Genomic DNA, 21,660 nt, shown 5'->3' with positions numbered 1-21,660 from the left:
AAATAAATAATATCTTGCTGAAAAAAATGAAAAATAAGTGGTCATGAACAAAATTGATAGGAGGGGGGGAGGGATCGCGGGGGTCCAAAAATCGTTCTCTAGGACAGACCCACACTTATAGTTGCGCTGATGGCTAGCTGTGATTTAGTAAGTTAAGTGATAATGTTAAAGTTAGTTTTCGAGCAAATAAATTAAGACTCTGTCAGGTTACTAGCTATTTATATGTTTTTCAACTATTTTATTTGAAATCTTTTTTGTTTATTTTTCATTTGAACTATTTTTTCTATATTTGAACTTTAATTTTTTTTTCATTTTAACTATTTAATTTGAACCATTTTCATGTTAATTTGGACTATTTTTTTGTCATTTGAACTATTTTTTGTTCATTTCAACTATTTTTTTGTCATTTTTTCATTCGAAATATTTTTTTCTCATTTGAACTATTTTTTTTCATTTGTCGAACTATATTTCATTTGAACTATTTTTTTTTCATTTGAACTATTTTTAAGTTGAAATTTGAACTATTTTTTTTTCATTTAAACTATTTTAAAGTTCATTTGAACTATTTTTTTCATTTAAACTATTTTTATGTTAATTTGAACTATTTTTATGTTCATTTGAACTATTTTTTGTTAATTTATTCTATTTTCATGTTTATTTGAATTTCTGTGTAATTGATCTAATTAATTAAATCATACTAACATATGAGAATTATAAAAAAATTTAAAAACTGAATTTGGTAGAAAAATAGTTTAAATGAGCAGTAATACGTGTTGATTTGAACTACAGGATATGACGTCATGTCAGTAGTTTAATTGAACATTATAGTTCAAATGAACAAGAGTTTAAATGAACATTCAAATGAACAATTTAGTTCAAACGAACAATAGTTCAAACGAACAATAGTTCGAACGGGAGTAGTTCAAATGAGAATCCACCCCCAGGGAATTTTAAACAGGGACTTTGGTCATGGCCATGACAAGTCGAGCTGGGGGGGCCTGGTCTGGAAAGTGTGTTAGTAATTGCAGGATTTTTATCAAAACCTTTTAATTTTAAGAGAGCCTTCAAATCTATATCTTTTTGTGGGTAAAATCCCCCCCCCCCCCCCCCAAAACAGTATTCCTTAGAATGCCCCTGGAAATGAATATTTGATTTTAAAGTTGAATGAATGTAGCGTACATTTGTACTCTTTGTACTCAATTCGTCGGCAATTAAACTCAGGCTAATCAACTATAACTTTTGCCTTTTTTCCGGTTTTAAAATCTATAAACATCAAACAATGTTATTACTTTTTTTACAAAACATTTTATCAAAACCAATCAATTTTCAATTAATTTAAAGTATAGCTCATTAAGCAATTTTGAAAAAGAAATATTATGGTTAATTGAAATAATTATAGCCATATTTTCGATTATTTGAAAATTGAAATAATCTTATGGGTGGCAACCCTGTTAGAATGTGTACGCTAAAAACCAGATTGAATTTATTGATTTTAATTAAAAGTTAGACAAAAACGTTTGGTGAAAATATAACAGAACTCTGTGAAAATCGAAACAAAATTTAAGGTTTTCTGCGCCGTGGGGATTATTTGTTTTAACTGAGTTTTTAAATTGCAAGTTTTCCGACTTAAAATCTTACTATTTTTCATTGCAGACTAAAGTTTAATGTAAAAATTGAAGCCGCAAAAATGCACGGTAATTTCCTAGAGAANTATCTGCCCTACAGGTAACCTTTAACCATTGGTATATATTTGGAACTATGAATACTTGTGTTATCCAACCTACAGGTAATCTGTTAACCAGGGGTATATGTTAGGAACCAGGAATAGTGCTATCTGTCCTACAGGTAACTTTTAACCATGGGTATATATTTGGAACTAGGAATACTTGTGTTAACCATCCTACAGGTGATAAGTTAGGAACCAGGAATAGTGCTGTCTGTCCTATAGGTTATGAATGCATAACAAGTTTTCATTTTCCAGAATACGTACAAACATTCAATGTAAGGTATACTTAATTTTTCTAATCTGATTTAATTTCCTAAAGAACACTTTTTGGTTTATTTAAATCTGTTGAAAAATTGATAAGAAGGGAGGTGGGGAGGGGGGAGGGGTGCCAAAAATCGTATAATATAAACTGAATAAATGATTCCTCTGACGAAGAATGAATGAGATTTTTCCATGGTTTTAAAGGAACTGTACGTGTTGCTTGTATAGTGATGAACCTTTCAATCAAAGAAGACGTAAATGTGGAAGATATAACTTTTCTAAATTTGCAAGTTTTTAATTCTGACAATGTGACCATTGTTTCATTTAAGCAAGAAATGCGTCACCAATTGCAGAACTGCACCCATAAATAAAACAGTTTTACAAAAAAATGTCCAATTCATATTGGATCGGAGAAAGGTTTTAAGGATACCGTTGTAAACTACACATACAGACCCTTTAGGGAATTTAATATTTTTAATCAATCCTAAAATTATCAATATAGCCGTAGCATTTGTTGTTTAATATTACCCATTCTTTAATTCCTCCAACAATAGACCCAGTTAAGTGCCGATTGCCAAGAGCAACTATTTTCTCATATATTTCAGAAATAAAGATGTCTGTTTTAGCCCTTTTTGGGGCGGTTAAAAACCTTCTTAGCCCTAAATGTAAAAGTGCTGACATATCTACTTCTGCTTTTAAGGTTTCAAGGTAAAAGAAATAAATTTTTAAAAATAAAATGAAATGTTTATATTGACGTCTGACAGAAATAATTTGTTTGAAGGTGTACTTAGGAATTTGTCCGATGAGAGGGGGGGGGGGGATTTAAAAACCATTGGGCCTAAAACCCCATGCAAACCATAGATTTTTTCGACGGAACTCAGGATCGGAGATGTCCTCGTTAATACTATTTACTTAAAGTAAAGAAATTAGTTTTTAGGTAATATTGATAAGAATGATAAAAATTGACGATTTAATGTCAAATTTTTCTTTTTTTTCTCCCCATCGAGCATTAAAAAGTATTTTTTAGTCAATACAACTAATAAAGTATGCAAAGGTTTAAGGCGTACAAATCTTGGAAGTGGGGGGGGGGGGAGGGTTGCACTTTTCTGTAGTCGAGAAATAATTAAATGATTTGTTCAGATGGACTGGAATAGTGTTGCTCATATTCAGTATTTTAACCACTTCTAAACAGTTCTTTGGAGAACCTATTCTGGTAAATTTTAAACTAGATATATTTAGTAAATGGTTCAGACTTGTTTTAAAGATTTCTTGTAATAAAAATGGGATCAGTTAACCATTTCTAGGAAATATTATTTGGTAGGCCTAACGAATATGACTGTAAGCGTAATTTTTAATCGACACTGCATGCAAAGAAGGCAATGCTAAATTTACAACAGTACTATTTAAACCATTGACTGTGCATCGAGTAAAGAGAGATCTGTGTTTAAATCTCTTGTAAATCATTTGAATTTCTGTAATATGTTTTAGTTGTTATGATCTAAGAGTTACTTATAAAAACATTTATTCCTGTTTCGAGGATTTTTGGTAATGAAGACGACATTTTCATATTTTCCAGGAATGTTCAAAAACAAGTTGTAAGCTAAATACTATTTTAAAAAACAAAATCAAAACTAGTACGAAATATCAAATATATACATATGTAGCGAAAGATAATCGATGACTAAATATCTGAATGATTTGTTTGAAATTAAATTGATTTTTTACGGTCTAAGTCGTATGTTGCAATTTTCTCAATTTGTATGGACGCCATGTTATTCGGTATGAGACGTCTTTAACAATTTTCTCCTTATAGACGCAACAGATAGAAGTAAGATTAGAAATGATCAAAAGCGCTTTTTTATCGCATTAAGTCTATACCCCCTTCAATTTTTCGCGAACACTCCCTTTAAGATAGAACTTTCGTCTGAAATATTTTTCTGTTACAAGAAATAATTCAAGAAATTCTTTTAATTTTCCAAACTTTCTTTCAGCATTATTTTGCCCTTTTTTACAAATATTCTATCTGTTTAGTGTAATCCAACAAAGATCCCGACTAATATGTTCTCTGTTTAGTGTAATCCAACAAAGATCCCGACTAATATGTTCTCTGTTTAGTGTAATCCAACAAAGATCCCGACTAATATGTTCTCTGCCTACTGCTTTATGACAGGGACTATCACTCAAGTGGTATGTAGTTTAACTATCCTATAATTTTATGTAAAGCTCATCCTGTTAATCCTGCATTTACAGTGAGAACCAGAAAACAGTGGAATTCATGTAATCTTCCTCTTTAATCCATATATTTATACTTTTGTTGTCTAATTTGGAGTTTTGCTCCAATTCTAAAGGCAAAAATTACCTAAAATTTGAAAATGACTTAAAATGACAGACAGACAACTAGTTGAAAATTAAATAATTAACAGGAAAGGAGGCGTGAAGAGCCCTAAATTATTAATATTACTCTAAGACTACCCGTCATGTATTAAGTTTGTGATGGCACTTCTCAACAGTTCAATTGTATCAGTATAGTATATAGTATAGGATAAAGTGCGTCCTCAATAGTGCGTCCTGAACACTGCGTTCTCAACAATAGTTTCCTGAAATATGCGTCCTAAATGTTGCTAACTTTTTAATATTTGAAGGATGGCGAGCGCCTTGAAGAAGTGCCGGATACCCATGCACACCATGGTATTTCATCATTGCAGAATGGAAAGTAAGATTATTATTATTAAGATATTTGTTTTTAGTTCACATTGTTTAACCAACTTTATTTAGCTTTATGCACGGGCCTATAACGTCCCATGGACGTCTGGGGATTCCACATTGGGGGTCCACCATGATCTTATTTTCTTTATTTATCATTAATTTTTTTTTCTTCTGAAATAAGGTCTGAATTTATAGCTCTTTTGTGTAGTAAATCTCGGGATCAAGCATTGATCTCTCTTCTGCAGATCTGCAGATTTATATAATATTTAATAATTGAGTTAAGTTGGTGAGCTAAGTTCCAACCCAAACAAACTTTCAATCTCAAGAGTGTTAACTTTTTAGTTGGTTTGATCACGTCGCTTCTGCGGCAGTTTTCAACATCTCAGTGCACTTAAAATTTGTCATACTCCATACCTTTATTTTTCTTGTCTTCAGGATGATTCGACATGACTACTATCAGTGGGTGCCTTTTATTCTCTTCTTTCAGGTATTAAACCCTGCTTTCAAAGAAGGAAATTAGTTTTTAGGATCCTCAATTTATCAAATTGCATGTTGGAAACAGTAACCTTAAAACCTTAATATGGAAGATATTATCCATGTTATATTTTTCCTTTTCTCTGCAGCATATATCTGAAAGTCGAAGAGAAACCACAATTGTATTAAAGCTATTTTCACCGTAATTGTGGATTTCTCTTAACATTTAAACCTTGTTAATAGTAAGGGTTAAAGAGTACCATTGTGAATATGACATGCCACTCTATTCTTTAAAAAAAGGGTTCACTTGAAGGTTTACTTTTGTTCTTGAATTTTTACTTATTTTCTCTTCTCCTAGGCAATTCTCTTCTATGCTCCCTATAGAGCCTGGAAAATGATTGAAGGTGGAAAACTTGATAAGCTTCTGGCAAAGGTATTTATGATTTGTGTCTCGTGATCAGCTTTCAAACTCAGAAATAAGAAGTTTTTGTTCAATTAACATAATGATCAAGATTTAGCCTTTTGGGAATGGGTTCAGATATTTTTTAATTGCATCTATATTTAAATAGTATTAATCTCTGTTCGTTTGGCGGTTTGAATGTTCAATCATATCTCATGACTGCTGAACCGATTCCTTAATAATGGGCTCATATTTGAATATTTACTCAAAGTTGTGAATGCCAACCAATATGGTGGTACGGTTTGATGAGAGCTTAACCCTGACTCCCATGGGATGATGGTTGACCATTTTATTTATTTATTTACTTCTAGAGACTTTTTGTTCAGGTGTCCTCCGATCCACTGACTGAAACTCCTCTCAGTGAGCAGGTTCAAGGTCTGTTATTTTTCAATGTTTTTTTTGTAATTTTAACCGCTTTTTGACCAAATTAGTAGGAATTTATGTGTTAACTGTCCCTCGGGACAATTGAATAAAATAACGTCTACTTCTATTTCCATCTATTTTCTATCTATTAACATCAATTTTCTAAATATATGAGTATATAATTTAAGTTCTATTAAGGTATCAGCAAATTCTTAGCTGCTAAACCTTGTTGGTACAATTGCTTCGCCAGGAAAACCATCAACTAATTTAATATTTTAAGAGACAGTCCATGGAATTTAAGTGTCTCTCCATTAATAAGGGGCATGTCAGATAAAGTGAAGTACCATTTATGACCTTTGAACAATAATGTGACAGTTATGAAAATGTTCTCCATTGTTTCAGAAGAAGATATCCCCATGTCATACTTTGAGAAACTGATATTGTAAATAGTCAATTTTCATAAGTTAAAATCATGCAAATCTCATTCATAGCTTTTGCACTGTCTGAAAAAGGAGAGGAACTTTTGTGCTTTTTCCTGTTGTCTTCCAAACTGGGGTGGGGTTTAAATCATAAAAAATTGATTAAGTTATTAGAAAGTGCAGGAAGTATGGTTCTTGGTCTTAAAACATTTATTCTTTTTAATTACTTGAAAATCTGATGGTGTAGAATGATGCTAAATTAAATGGTTAATATCAAGGTTTGCACCATCTGGGTTTCAATCATATCACAAAATTAAGAGTTTGGCTGGATGAGTTATCAGTTCCTATTATAGATCCTGAGCAGAAGTTTTAATGTTGATGGTTTTAATGTTGATGGTTTTAATGTTGGCAGGAAAATGTTCATTTGTGAATTAGGAATACTCCTGCTATCTGTTCTACAGGTAATCTTATACCAGAGTCCAAATTTAATGAATTTGAGCTGTGTCTCAAATCCTCCGAAAACTGGTTTGAATTGAGCGCCAGCATAAATCTTGAAACATTGAATACAATTCGAAGTGGAACCAAAAATATTTGGAACTAGGAATACTTGTGTTAACCATCCTACAGGTGATAAGTTAGGAACCAGGAATAGTGCTGTCTGTCCTATAGGTAATCTGTTAACCATGGGTATATATTTGGAACTAGGAATACTCCTGCTATCTGCCCTACAGGTAACCTTTAACCATTGGTATATATTTGGAACTATGAATACTTGTGTTATCCAACCTACAGGTAATCTGTTAACCAGGGGTATATGTTAGGAACCAGGAATAGTGCTATCTGTCCTACAGGTAACTTTTAACCATGGGTATATATTTGGAACTAGGAATACTCCTGCCGTCTGTCCCACAGGTAATCTGTTAACCATTGGTATATATTTGGAACTAGGAATACTCCTGCTATCCCTTTTAACCAGGGGTATGTATATGGAACCAGGAATACTTCTGCTGTCTGTCTAACAGGTAATGTTAACCATGGGGTATTTTGAGAACTAGTAATACTATTGATAGCCATCCTACAGGTAATATCCTAACCCAGTGTGTATTTTTTCTATTATAATGACTGCAGTTACAACAAAGGAGATTTAGAACAAAGCTGAATGGGACATAGGTTGTTACATCATACTCCAACTTTTTAGGACAGCTCAGGAACTAGTTTTGTTTAAACTAAAACAAAGATGTAATCAATTGGCACATTTTTCTTAATTATTTATATTAATCTAGTTTCTTAGCTCTCCCTAATGCATCACAATAAACTTACCAAAACATCTCCCTGTGCCAAAACTTTACTAATTAAACCTTTGCTTTTCTAGATGTACTTCCTTGATATCATCCTGGGTGAAAGGTTCTTTGGCCTTGGACATGGTATTATTTTTTCTTAACAGATCATTTTTTGGAAAATTAGTTTTTTATTAAGTATTTTTTAGACTTTATGTCTGTAACTTATCCGTGGGAGTATGTGAGAGTAGTCGAGGTAAGTTTGACATTCTCAAGGGACTGTAAACGTAATTTCAAGTGACCCTCCATCACTGAGTGACTGATTCACAACAGTACTCTTAAAAGCTTTGACTGATCAAGGATGTCACACACTGTGCTTGAAGGACCTCGAAGAGATGAGACAAATTCCCATGTAATTTTTTTTTGAGATTCTAAAAGAGCTCATCAAGACAAACATTGTGCGGTATGTCAGCACTATGTCAGCAACTTGCATATTTGCGTAGCAATGTTCTATTGACATTTTTCAGTGCTTTAAGTAGAAAATTATTTAATTTTTTTTATGTTTTAGATAAGAATAAAATTCGATTTTTTACTTTTGACTTTTATTACTGAATCATGATCATACAGGCCTTAATGGTGCAATTGAATATTTGTATTGGAGATTTGTTACTTTTATTTCCTCCTTTTCTAACCCCATCATTTTGGCAGTATAAAGATATATAAAAAATTCAACACTATCAGAATTTGTACACATCCTCAAACGCAGACTGTAAATAAAGAAGTGCAATTATGACTTGTAAATATTTTTTAATGATTTTTTTCTCTTCACGCTATTAAAATGCTTGTGATTACTAATTCAAAACTGAACAAATTTTGGAGCTATCTTTAAAAACAAAAAAGTTAAGAGCCATTTGTAATATAGAGACCGTCCTCAAAATCTCGGAAAACTTTCTGGAGTCATAATTCTGGCCTCGGAGGTCTCGGAACGCTCATCCAGGATTTTTTTCATATCTCAAGCTGTATGCAAAATTTCAGCAAAATCTGTGACATGCCCTCCATAGATGATTGACTTGACATGGGATGACCCTTCTCTACAAGTCCTTAAAGGGATTGTTCGCGAAAAATGAAAGGGGGTATAGGCTTAATGCGATAAAAAAGCTCTTTTGATCGCTACTAATTTTACTTTCATCTGTTGCGTCTATAAGGAGAAAATTGTTGAAGACGTCTCATAACGAATAACTTAGCGCCCATACAAATTCAGAAAATTGCAACATACAACTTAGACCGTAAAAATCAATTTAATTTCAAACAAATCATTCAGATATTACAACCTATAGTCATTGATTATCTTTCGCCACATTTGTATATAGTTTATATTTTATAATATTTTATTTTTTTAGAAAACGTTTTAACGGATTTCGAAAAATGTGAGTGGTGCGGTGCATTCTTAGATAGTTGCGCAAGCGACAAGAGAAATAATCAAATTCAAAACAAATTAATTAAAAAATATTATAAAATATAAACTATATACAAATGTGGCGAAAGATAATCGATGACTAAAGGTTGTAACATCTGAATTATTTGTTTGAAATTAAATTGATTTTTCTACGGTCTAAGTCATGTGTTACAATTTTCTGAATTTGTATGGACGCCATGTTATTCGGTATGAGACGTCTTTAACAATTTTCTCCTATAGACGCAACAGATAGAAGTAAGATTAATAGCGATCAAAAGCGCTTTTTATCGCATTAAGCCTATACCCCCTTTTATTTTTCGCGAACACTCCCTTTATAGCACACTGATTTGATTTAATTTGCTAACTGACTTTATTTAAGAAATTGATATTAACTTTCCAGAAGTCATTTAAATTACATTCACAATCAAATATCAGAAAATTTCGAGCTTAGAACTTTTGGCACTTTCAAGGTTTTTACGTAATGTCAGTTGTGTCGAGTTCACACTCTAGGCTTGCATTCACTCCCACTTTGATGCAATTAAAACACTGTTTGAGAGATAAAAGCACAGATTTGTTTTTGGCTTATATGATTAGTCAAAGGTAGGTACCATGTACCATGTATCAAAACAGGAATTGCAATCTTTGCTTGAAATTACACTTACAGGCCCTTGATCTTAAACATTAAATAATGTAACAAAAGAAACTGGCAATTATTTTACAGGCATGTATATTTTCTTGCAATTTTTGTTTTTCTTTTTTATCGCTGAAGGGGAAAATAAATAAATTTTACAAGAAAAGTAGAGTTAAAGGGAATGTTTGCGAAAAATGAAAGGGGGTATAGGCTTGCGGCGAAAAATAAGCGCTTTTGATTGCTAGTAATATTACTTCTATCTGTTGTGTATGTAAGGAGAAAATTGTTAAAAACGACTAATACCGAAGAACGTAGTGTCCATACAAATTCAGAAAGATTCAACATTCAACTCGGATCGTAAACAAATCAATTTAATTCCAAACAAATCATTCAGGTATTACAAACAATAGTCATCGATTCTTTTTCGATGACTCGTAAATAGTTGTTCATAATATTTTGTATTTTTCATGATCTGAGAGTTACTTTTGAAAACATTTATTCCTGGTTCGAGGATGGAATGTTCGAAAATCCAGCGCCAGCGAAAATTATTTAAAAAAGAACAAAATCAAAAATATTATAAAATATTAACTATATACGAATGCGTCGAAAAATAGTCGATGACTACTGTTTGTAATATCTGAATGATTTGTTTGGAATTAAATTGATTTGTTTACGATCCGAGTTAAATGTTTCATCTTTCCGAATTTGTATGGATGCTGCGTTCTTCGGTGTGAGTCGTTTTCAACAATTTTCTCTTTAAAGACGCAACAGATAGAAGTAAAATTAGTAGCGATCAAAAGCGCTTTTTTATCGCATTAAGCCTATATCCCCTTTCATTTTTCGCGAACACTCCCTTTTAGGATGAAAAAAACCTTCTTTTAAATTTTCCTAATTCATAAAAGTTACTGGTAAAAAATTAAACGCTGCATTTTTAAACTTCCTTTTTTCTTATTTTCTTTTTTTATTAAGTATTTTTCATTAATCTCATGAGCTGAAACTTGTTTCTCCTCATTAGCTGAACTAATGACTGAAAACATGTTTCTCTCACTGAAATCAGTTAGTTTTCAAAAACTTGAGGGTTTTTAAGCGTAATTTAAAGTGACCCTCCATGCATAGATGGCAATGCCCAATTCACAAAAGTAACCTCAAAACCTTTATCAAATTTACAATATGGAAGATGTTGTCGTTTTTTGTATGATTGGGTCTTTCCTGGAGAACGNCCTCCCCTGTGGAATAGGAAGAAAAATTCCGACAATCTTTGCATCTGTGTGTTATCATTAAGAAAATAGTTTTACCAAAATAGTTTTACCAAAAGCTTAAAATCAACTAATGCTATAAAATGAATCTGAGTACGGTTTGTACAGTACTATTGCAGTGTTCTATTTTCATTTGACAAATTTAAATCATTACTAACTAACAGTCCTCTTTCAAATCTATTCCAGAGGTGAATAGGTCTCACCAAACAATTTAAATCATAACTTTCGTCTTAACAGCCCCCTTTCTATTGCAGAGGTCTCACTGCATAATTTAAATCTGTCCTATATACACTGATTGCCAAATGATCGTTTTTTGGTTACTTTTCCCCTTAGATTTATCCTAAGATAAAGTTTCTACATAATTTAAGAAAAGTAATCTTTTACAGAAAACAGTTTTGAAATGATGGGAATAGTTGGAACCTTCACATATTGACAGTAATTGTGTTTTGCCTTTAAAAGTTCTTGAAAAGTTGTTGTCCATCACTAATTTTTAGCTTATTTTTTACAAACATTTTGCGCAGGAAGTGTTCCCTTTGGTGACAAACTGTAGAATGAACTATGTTGGATCTTCAGGATCTGCAATCCAAGATTCAGGTGCTTCAGATGGGAGAGCAAAGGGAGTAAGGGACTTAGTATATGACTAAGTGACTTTATATATTAGTAAGGGACTTAATATATGAGTAAGAAACTTAATATAGGAGTATGGGAATTAATATAGGAGTAAGGGACTAAATATAGAAGTAAGGGACTTAATATAGAAGTAAGGGACTTAATATAGAAGTATGGGAATTAATATAGGAGTATGGAAATTAATATAGGAGTATGGGAATTGATATAGGAGTGGGATTTAATATAGGAGTAAGGGGCTTAATATAGGAGTAAGGTACTGAACATAGGAGTAAGGGACTTAATATAAGTGTAAGGGACTTAATATAGGAGTAAGGGACTTAATATAGGAGTAAGAGACTTAATATAGGAATATGGGAATTGATATAGGAGTAAGGGAATTGATATAGGAGTAAGGGACTTAATATAGGAGTAAGGGACTAAATATAGGAGTAAGGTACTAAATATAGGAGTAAGTGACTTAATATAGGAGTAAGGGATTTAATATAGGAGTAAGGCACTTAATATAGGAGTAAGGAACTTAATGTAGGAGTAAGGAACTTAATATAGGAGTAAGGGAGTTATAGGAGTAAGGGACTTGATTTAGGAGTAAGGGAAGTAAGGGACTTAATATAGGAGTAAGAGACTTAATACAGGACTAAGGGACTTATTATGGGAGTGAGGGACTTAATATAGGAGTAAGGGACTTAATATAGGGTAAGGGACTTAATAAAGGAGTAAGGGACTGAATATAGAAGCAGGGAAATGAATATAGGAGTAAGGGACTTTATATGGGAGTGAGGGACTCTATTTGGGAGTATGGGACTTTATATGAGTGAATTGGACTAAATAGGGGAGTAAGGGACTTTATATAGGAGTGAGGGACTTTATATAGGAGTGAGGGACTTTATATAGGAGTGAGGGACTTTATATGGGAATGAGGGACTTTATATGGGAATAAGGGACTTTATCTGGGAATAAGGGACTTTATATGGGAATAAGGGACTTTATATGGGAATAAGGGACTTAATATTGGAGTAAGAGTACCATTAAAATTTGGGCCTTTAATTTGTTAAATGGAATGACCCTTGAAATATTGTCCACACAATCCCTTTAATTTGAAATTTCAGGTATCTGCATATTGAACGTGAACATCTTGAATCAAAAGATATTTCTGATCTCCTGGTATCTTCAGATCTTTCTTATTGCATTCACCACTGTCAAGGTAATTATAGTTGACGATAAATTAATTATTTCCACCATTTTCTTGCATATTTTGTTTCATTTAAAAAATTCCATATCGCTCTTTCAAATTGAGTTGAGAAATGAGTGTTTGAGATTTTTCCAATATGGATTGTAGGATTTTTAAAAATCAAAATTGCTCTTTTTTCAAGCAAATTTTCCATGGGTTTGAACAGGCTTCGAGTGTAAATTAGGCGAAAACAAGCCCTAACATTTTGTAACTGCGGGAAAAAATAATTTTACTAATATATATTTCAGGGCAAGTTAAAGCAAAAAATGTGCGATCAAATATTTGCGCTAAATTGCGCACATGCTCAACCATTTAAAATTTTGCGGAAAAATCTTTTACTATAATGATGTTTTAATGAAAGTTATTGGTTTGAAATGGTGATAAACTAGATTTAACTAGTTAACAATCTTTTTGAAGGATTTGAACATCCTTAATTCTAGGTTCTCCTTGATATAGTTCTCATCCTTGTTCCAGGTGCCAGATATATTATGCTCAGGTAATAACTTTCGCTTGACGATTAAAATCTTGTTATTACTGGATTGTATTTTCTAAACACTCAAAGGATAAGAGTAATTTCTATTAAATGACCCATTATGCAAATCGTCATCTGATGTTAGTAATTTTAAGAACCGATATTTTTCACCCAAACCAATTTGTCATAAGCAAGGAAGTTAGTACATATCCTTTGAGCTTTCCAAAGTGTGGTCCTATTTTTAAGTATCTCTAAGTATGACAAGACATGGCTTATGTTTTAATTTAACATGTTATTTATAGAAGTAAATGTATATTTTAGTCTTGAAAAAAGCCACAATTAGTCTTTCCAATATTTGGTAAATTCCAAGTGACACTTTTCTTTAAGGATTTTTTTGGACTTAAATTTACTTAAGTAAACAAATTATGTAATAGGAGTCAGGCCAAGTCTCTACAATCCCATGTGCTATCCCGTGTAAACTGCCATGGAAACTTTGGATTCTATACCCTCCTCACTCTCATCGCCAAGTAAGTAGATTTTTAAATTTATTAAATATCATATACGCCAGATGTAGGGGGTGCGTTCTTCAATCTCATATTAGCTAAAGTCGGGGTTTTTTTGTGTTGTGAATCCTGGGGATCAAGCATTGATCTCCATCTATCTTTTATGTTGTGAATCCTGGGATCAAGCATTGATCTCCATCTATCTTTTGAGTTGTGAATCTCAGGATCAAGCATTGATCTCCATCTATCTTTTATGTTGTGAATCTCAGGATCAAGCATTGATCTCCATCCATCTTTTATGTTGTGAATCTCAGGATCCCATCTTATATGTTGTGAATCTCAGGATCAGCATTAATCTCCATCCATCTTTTATGTTGTGAATCTCAGGATCAAGCATTAATCTCCATCCATCTTTTATGTTGTGAATCTCAGGATCAAGCATTAATCTCCATCCATCTTTTATGTTGTGAATGTCGGGATCAAGCATTGATCTCCATCTATCTTTTGTGTTGTGAATCTTGGGATCAAGCATTGATCTCCATCTATCTTTTGTGTTGTGAATCTCGGGATCAAGCATTGATCTCCATCTATCTTTTGTGTTGTGAATCCTGGGATCAAGCATTTGTCTCCATCAATCTTTTGTGTTGTGAAGCCTGGGATCAAGCATTGATCTCCATCTATCTTTTGTGTTGTGAATCTTGGAATCAAGCATTGATCTCCATCAGTATTTTGTATCGTGAACTCTGGGATCAAGCATCGACCTTTTTTTGTGTTGTGAATCTTGGGATCAAGCATTGATCTCCATCCATCTTTTGTGTTGTGAATCTGGGGATCAAGCATTGATCTCTATCTACGGATTAATTTGTCCTCTTTAAGTCGAGCTACTAATATAATAGTGCTCAGTACTTTTCACAAGTTATGTACTTTTTTTTTGTGACACCATGCAGAAATCACTTAAATTAAGGTACCGAGTCGTCCAAATTTTAAAGTGCCTGCACATTGTATATAAAAAATTGGGTAATGGACATGTTGTAACTTCAAAACTTAACTCAAGGCTTTTTTTGGGGGTTGGGGGAGGGGTGGGCGTCACGCCCCCCCCCCTTCTTGCAAGATTTACAGATATTGATATTGATTGTCAAGACAAAATCATAATTGGAACTTATTAGCAATGCTTTATAATGCCATAAAATCTAATAAAAGCATGAGGTTCAAGATTATTATGTTTCAATGTAAAGAGGTCTTATTTTACACAAATACATTAGTGATGTACGTAAGATGCTTACTGCTCAATGCTCATGGAACCCAAAAAATATTACGAGGACAAAAAAAATCTTTATATATATTTTAACTTGGGCCTAAAATTTTCCTAATATTTTAAGGAATGTACATAGTATAATGTTAGAAAGTATCTTTATATCTTTGGTATTTTAGTATATTAAATATCTTTGATATCTTTAATATCTTAAAAAACTGTACTTTTCTTGATACTTTAAGGAATGTAGATGGTGCACAGTTTGAGGCTCTTCTCCTTATCCTCTCGGACAAGATCGCTGGACGGTTTGTTCATTTTTATAAGTTTTATTTTTAAGAAATATTGATCAGTCATGGTGAGGGAGCCGCCATGAGCCTCATAGATTTAGTACCGAGCCTCTAATTTTTAAACTTAAACTTAACTAGTTTTCTAATGTACAGAAAGTAAGATTTGTAATTAAAAACTTGGAGTTAATTCAGTTTTTTTTGTTGTAATCTTTTATTTAAACAATATCTTGATAGATTTATTGTCTTCATTTTCTATATAAAAATAATTTTGAGGCTCATGGCTGCTGGATTGTCCCTCTCAGGGCCGGGGGGGAGTTATTTTCCACCCGTTTTTTCCAGAATAGTTTTTTCACATTCTAAAGTTTGATTTGAAAAAAAATATCAATAAATACATTCCTGATTCCTAATTTGACGAAAATAATGTTCTTGTGTGAATAAAATTGATCTCATTATTCAATGTAAATGATTCACGGTTATATGAAGAAAATAGACAATTTTTTTTCTTACATTGCCACTGAGCTGAATGTTTTAGGTAACTGTTTATCAGACTTACAATTTAAAAGCTTGGAATTTTTTTGTCAGTCCCGTTGACTTACTTTTTTAACCGATGGTATTTGTTCAGGAATGATATGCATCCTTCTTCCATACTTAACATGCAACTAAATACAACAAAACAGGTCTCGTATTTTAACTAATTCTCTCATATACTGTGAGCCCCATAAAACTGTGAAATAGGAAGACCAATTCTAAGTGACTTAATCTATATACAGGCTGCGTCAAAAAAAAAGTGTGATTTGTGGCACCTGGTGCAAAATTGTAATTTTTGTGCAACTCTCCTGTATGGTGTTCTTTCAATATTTTTTGAAAATTTGTAATTTTTTGTGGTACTTCAATGGCCCAAAAAAATCCGCAAACCTTTTTTTCTCTCAAAATGAAAAGTTCAGAAAAACAAAAATGTGTAAATAAATTGTTTCTATCGAAATCAAAAATTTTATAAAGATTGAATCACAGAATCTCAGAAAATTTGCAAGATTGTAATTAGGAAATTCGCAATTTTCAGTTCTGGTATATTTTTACAGAAATATTGTTTTTCAATGGTTCTTAAGGTTTCAATTCAACAGCGTATATTTAATACTTTAGAATATACTAAGAAAAAAGGGACTAGAGAATTTAAATTTCTTTTCGTAAAAAATTAGACCAGAACGAAAAATTGCGAATTTTCTAATTACAATTTTGCGAATTTTCTGTGATTCTGCAATTTTTTGTGAGAGTTGTACAAAACAAAGTACAATTTTGCACCAGGCGCCGCAAATCACACTTTTTTTTTGACTCACCAAGTATATTACTAGGCTATCGGGGCGCTTCTAGCCCATCTTCTATTTCTACTTACAATAAATCTATATATATCACTAGGCTATCAGGGCGCTTCTAGCCAATCTTCTATTTCAACTTGTAATAAATCTATATATATTACTAGGCTATCAGGGCGCTTCTAGCCAATCTTCTATTTCAACTTGTAATAAATCTATATATATTACTAGGCTATCAGGGCGCTTCTAACCCATCTTCTATTTCAACTTATAATAAATCTATATATATCACTAGGCTATCAGGGCGCTTCTAGCCAATCTTCTATTTCAACTTGTAATAAATCTATATATATTACTTGGCTATCAGGGCTCTTCTCGCCCATCTTCTATTTCAACTTTTTTGTTAGTAATAACAATTTCGATCCTACAGTAAGTTATGTAACTTATGCAACTAGATAATTTCCGTGTTCACTACACAAGTCAATTCATTGGTCATTTTTATAGAATTTTAATAGATTTTTAATTTTGTGTTTTTTAAGTTTGAAGATAACTTCATCGTAAAAGAAAAGCAGGCAAACAGGAACTTAATATTTTTAATCACATTTTAAACGTTGCAGATTTTTAGTTCTGCTTATTAAAATATTTTTTTCTTGTGCACCAAATTATAGCATGTTAGATCATGTAATCCACCCTTTTGGGAGACTAGAATAATTTTTAATTTTTTTATCATGATTAATGGTTGTATCTACTTCTTAATAATATGCACTAGATGTTTTTTCTTTGAAGGGGGTGTGATACAGTGGAACTAGGGGAGGAAGGCTAATCACAACAAGGTCTCGTCCGAGCCACATTCTCATTTTCACGTCCGAGCCACATTCTCATTTTCTCGTCCGAGCCACCTCGAAATCCTCGTCCTTCCAATATTATTTTTTTAAGTGTCTTATCCTTCCAGATAAAACAGTTTTTTAATAATCAAGCCATGTTAGGGCTTAAATAAAATATCAATTTTTTTGTAAATCGAAAAAAGGAGTTTCAATTGAATTAAATATTTCAAGTTTAATGTCTTCAAAAATGTTCACCATTTTTAAGCTCATTTTCAGATATTCTTGGTGTAGAATGCCGCAAATAATATTATAGAACTTTAATCTTTTTTATTAACTATGGTGAAAACCATAGAATTTTTCCGGATGGTTCCATATGGAAAATTATAGGCAGAGGAAGCCGAATTATTTTTCTATTTATTTTATATCACGAAGGTAAGCCATTACGGAGGCAAAAGAGATTTAAGATTTACGTAAATAAAGTTCGACATCATTCTCATGGGTTTGAAGATTCCAACATGATATAATCATTGCAATACTTTAGTCCATCCATATGTTATGCCCTAACGTGTCTTGATTCTTAAAAAATAGTTTTATCTGGAAGGATTAGACACTGAAAAAAAAAATATTGGAAGGACGAGGATTACGAGGTGGCTCGGACGAGAAAATGAAGAGAATGTGGCTCGGACGAGAAATTGTTGTGGCTGGTCTTCCTCCCCTCGTGGAACTCATCAAATAAAACTGATAAGCAGACAATAGTTCAATGAATGTAAAACAGCAAATTCGTAGTATAACTGCGGTGTGCAGGGTCATATTTTTTAAAATCCTGGAAAAAAGTTTAAACTTTTGTTTTGTTTTATAATTGTGCTAATTAAAAAAAATATACAATGATTTTAAATGGCTGACTTTGAAGGCAATAGTCAAAAAAGCTAAAATTACTTGCGGAAATTGGACGCGAAGTATTCTTAAAGCCGGTAGAACACATACCATAGCCTGATTCAAGAATTTAATGCAAGGAAAGTTAATTGCAGTTTCGTATACTCTGCGTACATATTGAAACCAGGTCTGTCTGGGCGGAATTTGTAAACAAAAAAAGATGCCTCAGTGTTCGTTTAGTATCCGAGGAGGATAAAGGCAATTAATTTTGATAATTTTGATAATTCACCATAATAGTTTCCTATGATTAGAATATTTCATTGATTATTTATGTGAAAGATGGATCCCATGTCAGGCTTCGACATCCGTCTCGTGTTTACATTACCGCCCAGTAACAGTACACTCAAGTAAAAAAGATGCGTACACCTCTGAAATAACTTTCCTTGCATTAAATCCTTGGCCTAATTGACATCTTCCTTTTACATACTTTTGTAGTTCTCGTTGTAAGAAAACTCTTAAAACAAATGATTAAAATATTAACATGAGCTTAGTCCATTTATCACCCGGAGACCTCGGCTGATGTCAGGATGAGAAAGGTAAGTGCTTTACGGGATTATTAACCTAATTACAATTGAGCACCCATTCATAGTTTGGACTGTCCCATTCACATTGGTACCTTGCAACGCTTAGTCTGATGAGGGATGAATAAGATGTTCTTCTTTTTCTACATGTTTTAATTACAGTTTTCATAAAAATTTACGGGTGGACTTTGACTTGAACGTTAAAGACAGAAATTGGCAGAATTTAGTTTTTGTTGAAATTGTGTTTACATAATCAGAAACCAGTTGAAATATGTGATATTCAGAAATCGATTATTTTTTTTTTTACTCTGTACAATTCGTATAAAAGTCTTAATTTAATAAGTTATAAGACATTTTAAGTAATCTTAAAATTTATTTGGGAAAATTTGTGGGTGGTTATTTTTTTACTATGGAAATCATCACATTGGAATTACATTTCTGTGATATGTATTAATTATTATTTTAATATTCATTAATTTTTATTTAAATATTTAAATAATTGATTATTTTATTAATTTAGGAGATATCACCACCTACCTATCGAGATGCAAACCTTTTCATCTAAACAGAAACTGTTCTTATAATAAACTTTATGAACAGATTTCTAGCGAACATTTCGGGATTTTATCCCACTGTTCATGACATAAACGTAATTTATGTAAAATTGTGAAAATCAACTTAATTGCATGAAAAGTGAAAATTACGTGTCCAATTGATTGAAATGATATTTATACTCCATGTAACATATTTAATGCTGCATATTGCAATGCATCCTTTCTGTGAAAATTCTTGATTTTTTAACATTTTGTATTTTTAATACTTGTACTTGTCCAGGAAAAAAATTATAAAAACCATTTAACAATAAAATACTTTTATTTAGTCGCATCTTGTTCTAATCAAATAATGAATTAAATCGGTGTAAACAGTAAACAGATTGTCAAGAACATAGATTATGTGTCCGACAAAATTGTTAAAAATAGTGATCACAGATCGTTTTTTCTTCTAAAATAGGGCTCTTCAGCTAGTAACGGATAAAAATTACATTAAGTTGCAGATTAACAAGTTTCATATGCTCTCAGCTGGGGACTCTTGTGTTGTGACTATCGAGATCAATACTCTCATCCTCATCCCCATTCCCATTCCCATTCTCATTGATTAATAATACAGCTAGCACACTAGATGTCGTCTTTTCAAGATTTAGGGGATTTTAGTTCACAATAATCCTAAAACAAAAGTCGTTAATTGGACGGACCTCAAGATTTATTACCTATTATTTTATATCAAAGAATTTTTGAATATATGTTTTATGAAAGATATAAGCTGGGGACTCTTGTGTTGTGAATATCGAGATCAATACTCATCCTCATCCTCATCTTCATTCTCATCCTCATTCGCATTCTCATTCTCATTCCCATTCTCATTGATTAATAATACAGCTAGCACACTAGATGTCGTCTTTTCAAGATTTAGGGGATTTTAGTTCACAATAATCCTTAAATAAAAATCGTTCTTTAGGATGGACCTCGAGATTTATTACCTATTATTTTATAATAAAGAATTTTTGAATATATGTTTTATGAAATGATATTAGCTGGGGACTCTTGTGTTGTGAATATCGAGATCAATACTCATCCTCATTCTCATCCTCATCCTTATCGGGGCAGGGGCGTAAATAAGGATTCTGTAGGGGGGNCCCCTAGAAAAATATCATGATGTATATCAAATTATTGGTTTTAGTTGGGTTTGATTGCATTTTCCACTCATTTCTGGCATTTACTAACTCCACCAAATACAGGTTTATTTCCTACCTTTCAGCTTTCACCATGTTTAATACCCTATAATATAGTCGTTCATTTTACATTAACTACAAAGATCTGTAAAAAAACTGAATTTATTTTAAGTAAGATAAAAAATAATAGTTTTACTCGAAGAGGAAAAAGATTACTTTTTTTAATTTTTTAAAAAGCTACTCTGCAAAACTTTGAAAAAGATTTGTCTTTGTTTATATTCTAATTTCCAGAGGAACAGCTAGCACTTTTGCTAGGGGGGAGGGGGGCAAAATATCTTAGGTGTAGCGGGGGCTTGCCACCCCTTAAGAAATTATTTCAAAATAAAAGTTTTTTTGTAAGGGTTTCACATTGAAAAAAGGAAATTTTCAGTTGTTGCATGCAGATTTGGCTGTGTTCAATTCAAATTTTTTTTTTTCTTGTGTTTTTAAAAACATTTATACTTTCCAACAGCTGTAAAATTATGCAATGAGTCAGTCAATTCTTTTCATGTGTGCGCGGAGCGCCAAAGAAAATTTGTTAAGTACCTTGTTTAATTACAGATATAGTTACAAGAAATAATCAGTTTTATTATTATATTATCAAAATACATATATTATTTTAATAATCTACACGGAAAAAGGACAGATAATGTTACGTTTTCTCCTGAAGTTCTTGATCATATATGATTAATCATTCTAACCAACATTCATAATCTTATTTCATTTTCGATTTTAGAGCAGTTCGTTTAAAGAAGATAAACAGGTTATCAAATATGATCATCAGTTAGAAGTTTGCCAGGATGTTCTCTAGATTTGGAACTGAGTTTTTGCCACAAACTCAAATATTCTAATCCCTAAATCTTTGCACCAAGTGGTGTAAACCTTTGATATTTCAAACTTAAA

The 21,660-nt window shown here is 32.2% G+C and overlaps 1 protein-coding gene across 2 annotated transcripts; it reads left to right on the top strand.

Annotated features, from left to right (window-relative positions):
* The first annotated feature begins 2,572 nt into the window (after positions 1–2,572).
* LOC111695314 (innexin inx2) lies at positions 2,573–19,711 on the top strand. Of its 2 annotated transcripts, none has more exons than XM_023464588.1 (20): positions 2,573–2,695; positions 3,128–3,200; positions 4,103–4,174; positions 4,630–4,700; positions 5,129–5,180; positions 5,526–5,600; positions 5,954–6,002; positions 6,189–6,240; positions 6,822–6,870; positions 7,782–7,833; positions 7,896–7,942; positions 11,551–11,623; positions 12,766–12,860; positions 13,328–13,383; positions 13,794–13,886; positions 15,357–15,419; positions 16,024–16,078; positions 17,251–17,283; positions 18,960–19,004; positions 19,510–19,711. In XM_023464588.1, the coding sequence occupies exons 1-20, from the start codon at positions 2,601–2,603 to the stop codon at positions 19,552–19,554; spliced, it is 1,245 nt and encodes a 414-aa protein (XP_023320356.1). In that variant the 5' UTR covers positions 2,573–2,600; the 3' UTR covers positions 19,555–19,711. The 2 variants fall into 2 exon arrangements, with proteins under 2 accessions (XP_023320356.1, XP_023320357.1); XM_023464589.1 differs by having other exon boundaries at positions 17,251–17,291.
* The last annotated feature ends 1,949 nt before the right edge of the window (positions 19,712–21,660 follow it).

The sequence above is a fragment of the Eurytemora carolleeae genome, unplaced genomic scaffold (genome assembly GCF_000591075.1).
Source record: "Eurytemora carolleeae unplaced genomic scaffold, Eaff_2.0 scaffold95, whole genome shotgun sequence".
Lineage (NCBI taxonomy): Eukaryota > Metazoa > Arthropoda > Copepoda > Calanoida > Temoridae > Eurytemora > Eurytemora carolleeae.
This window is presented reverse-complemented; position numbering and strand designations above follow the sequence as displayed.

Coding starts and splice junctions, on each gene's coding strand:
- LOC111695314 (XM_023464588.1), top strand. CDS start 2,601: ATGTCTGTTTTAGCCCTTTTTGGGGCGGTTAAAAACCTTCTTAGCCCT. Junction 16,079..17,250: donor AACTAAATACAACAAAACAG/GTCTCGTATTTT, acceptor GTGTTTTTTAAG/TTTGAAGATAACTTCATCGT. Junction 17,284..18,959: donor TCATCGTAAAAGAAAAGCAG/GCAAACAGGAAC, acceptor ACATGAGCTTAG/TCCATTTATCACCCGGAGAC.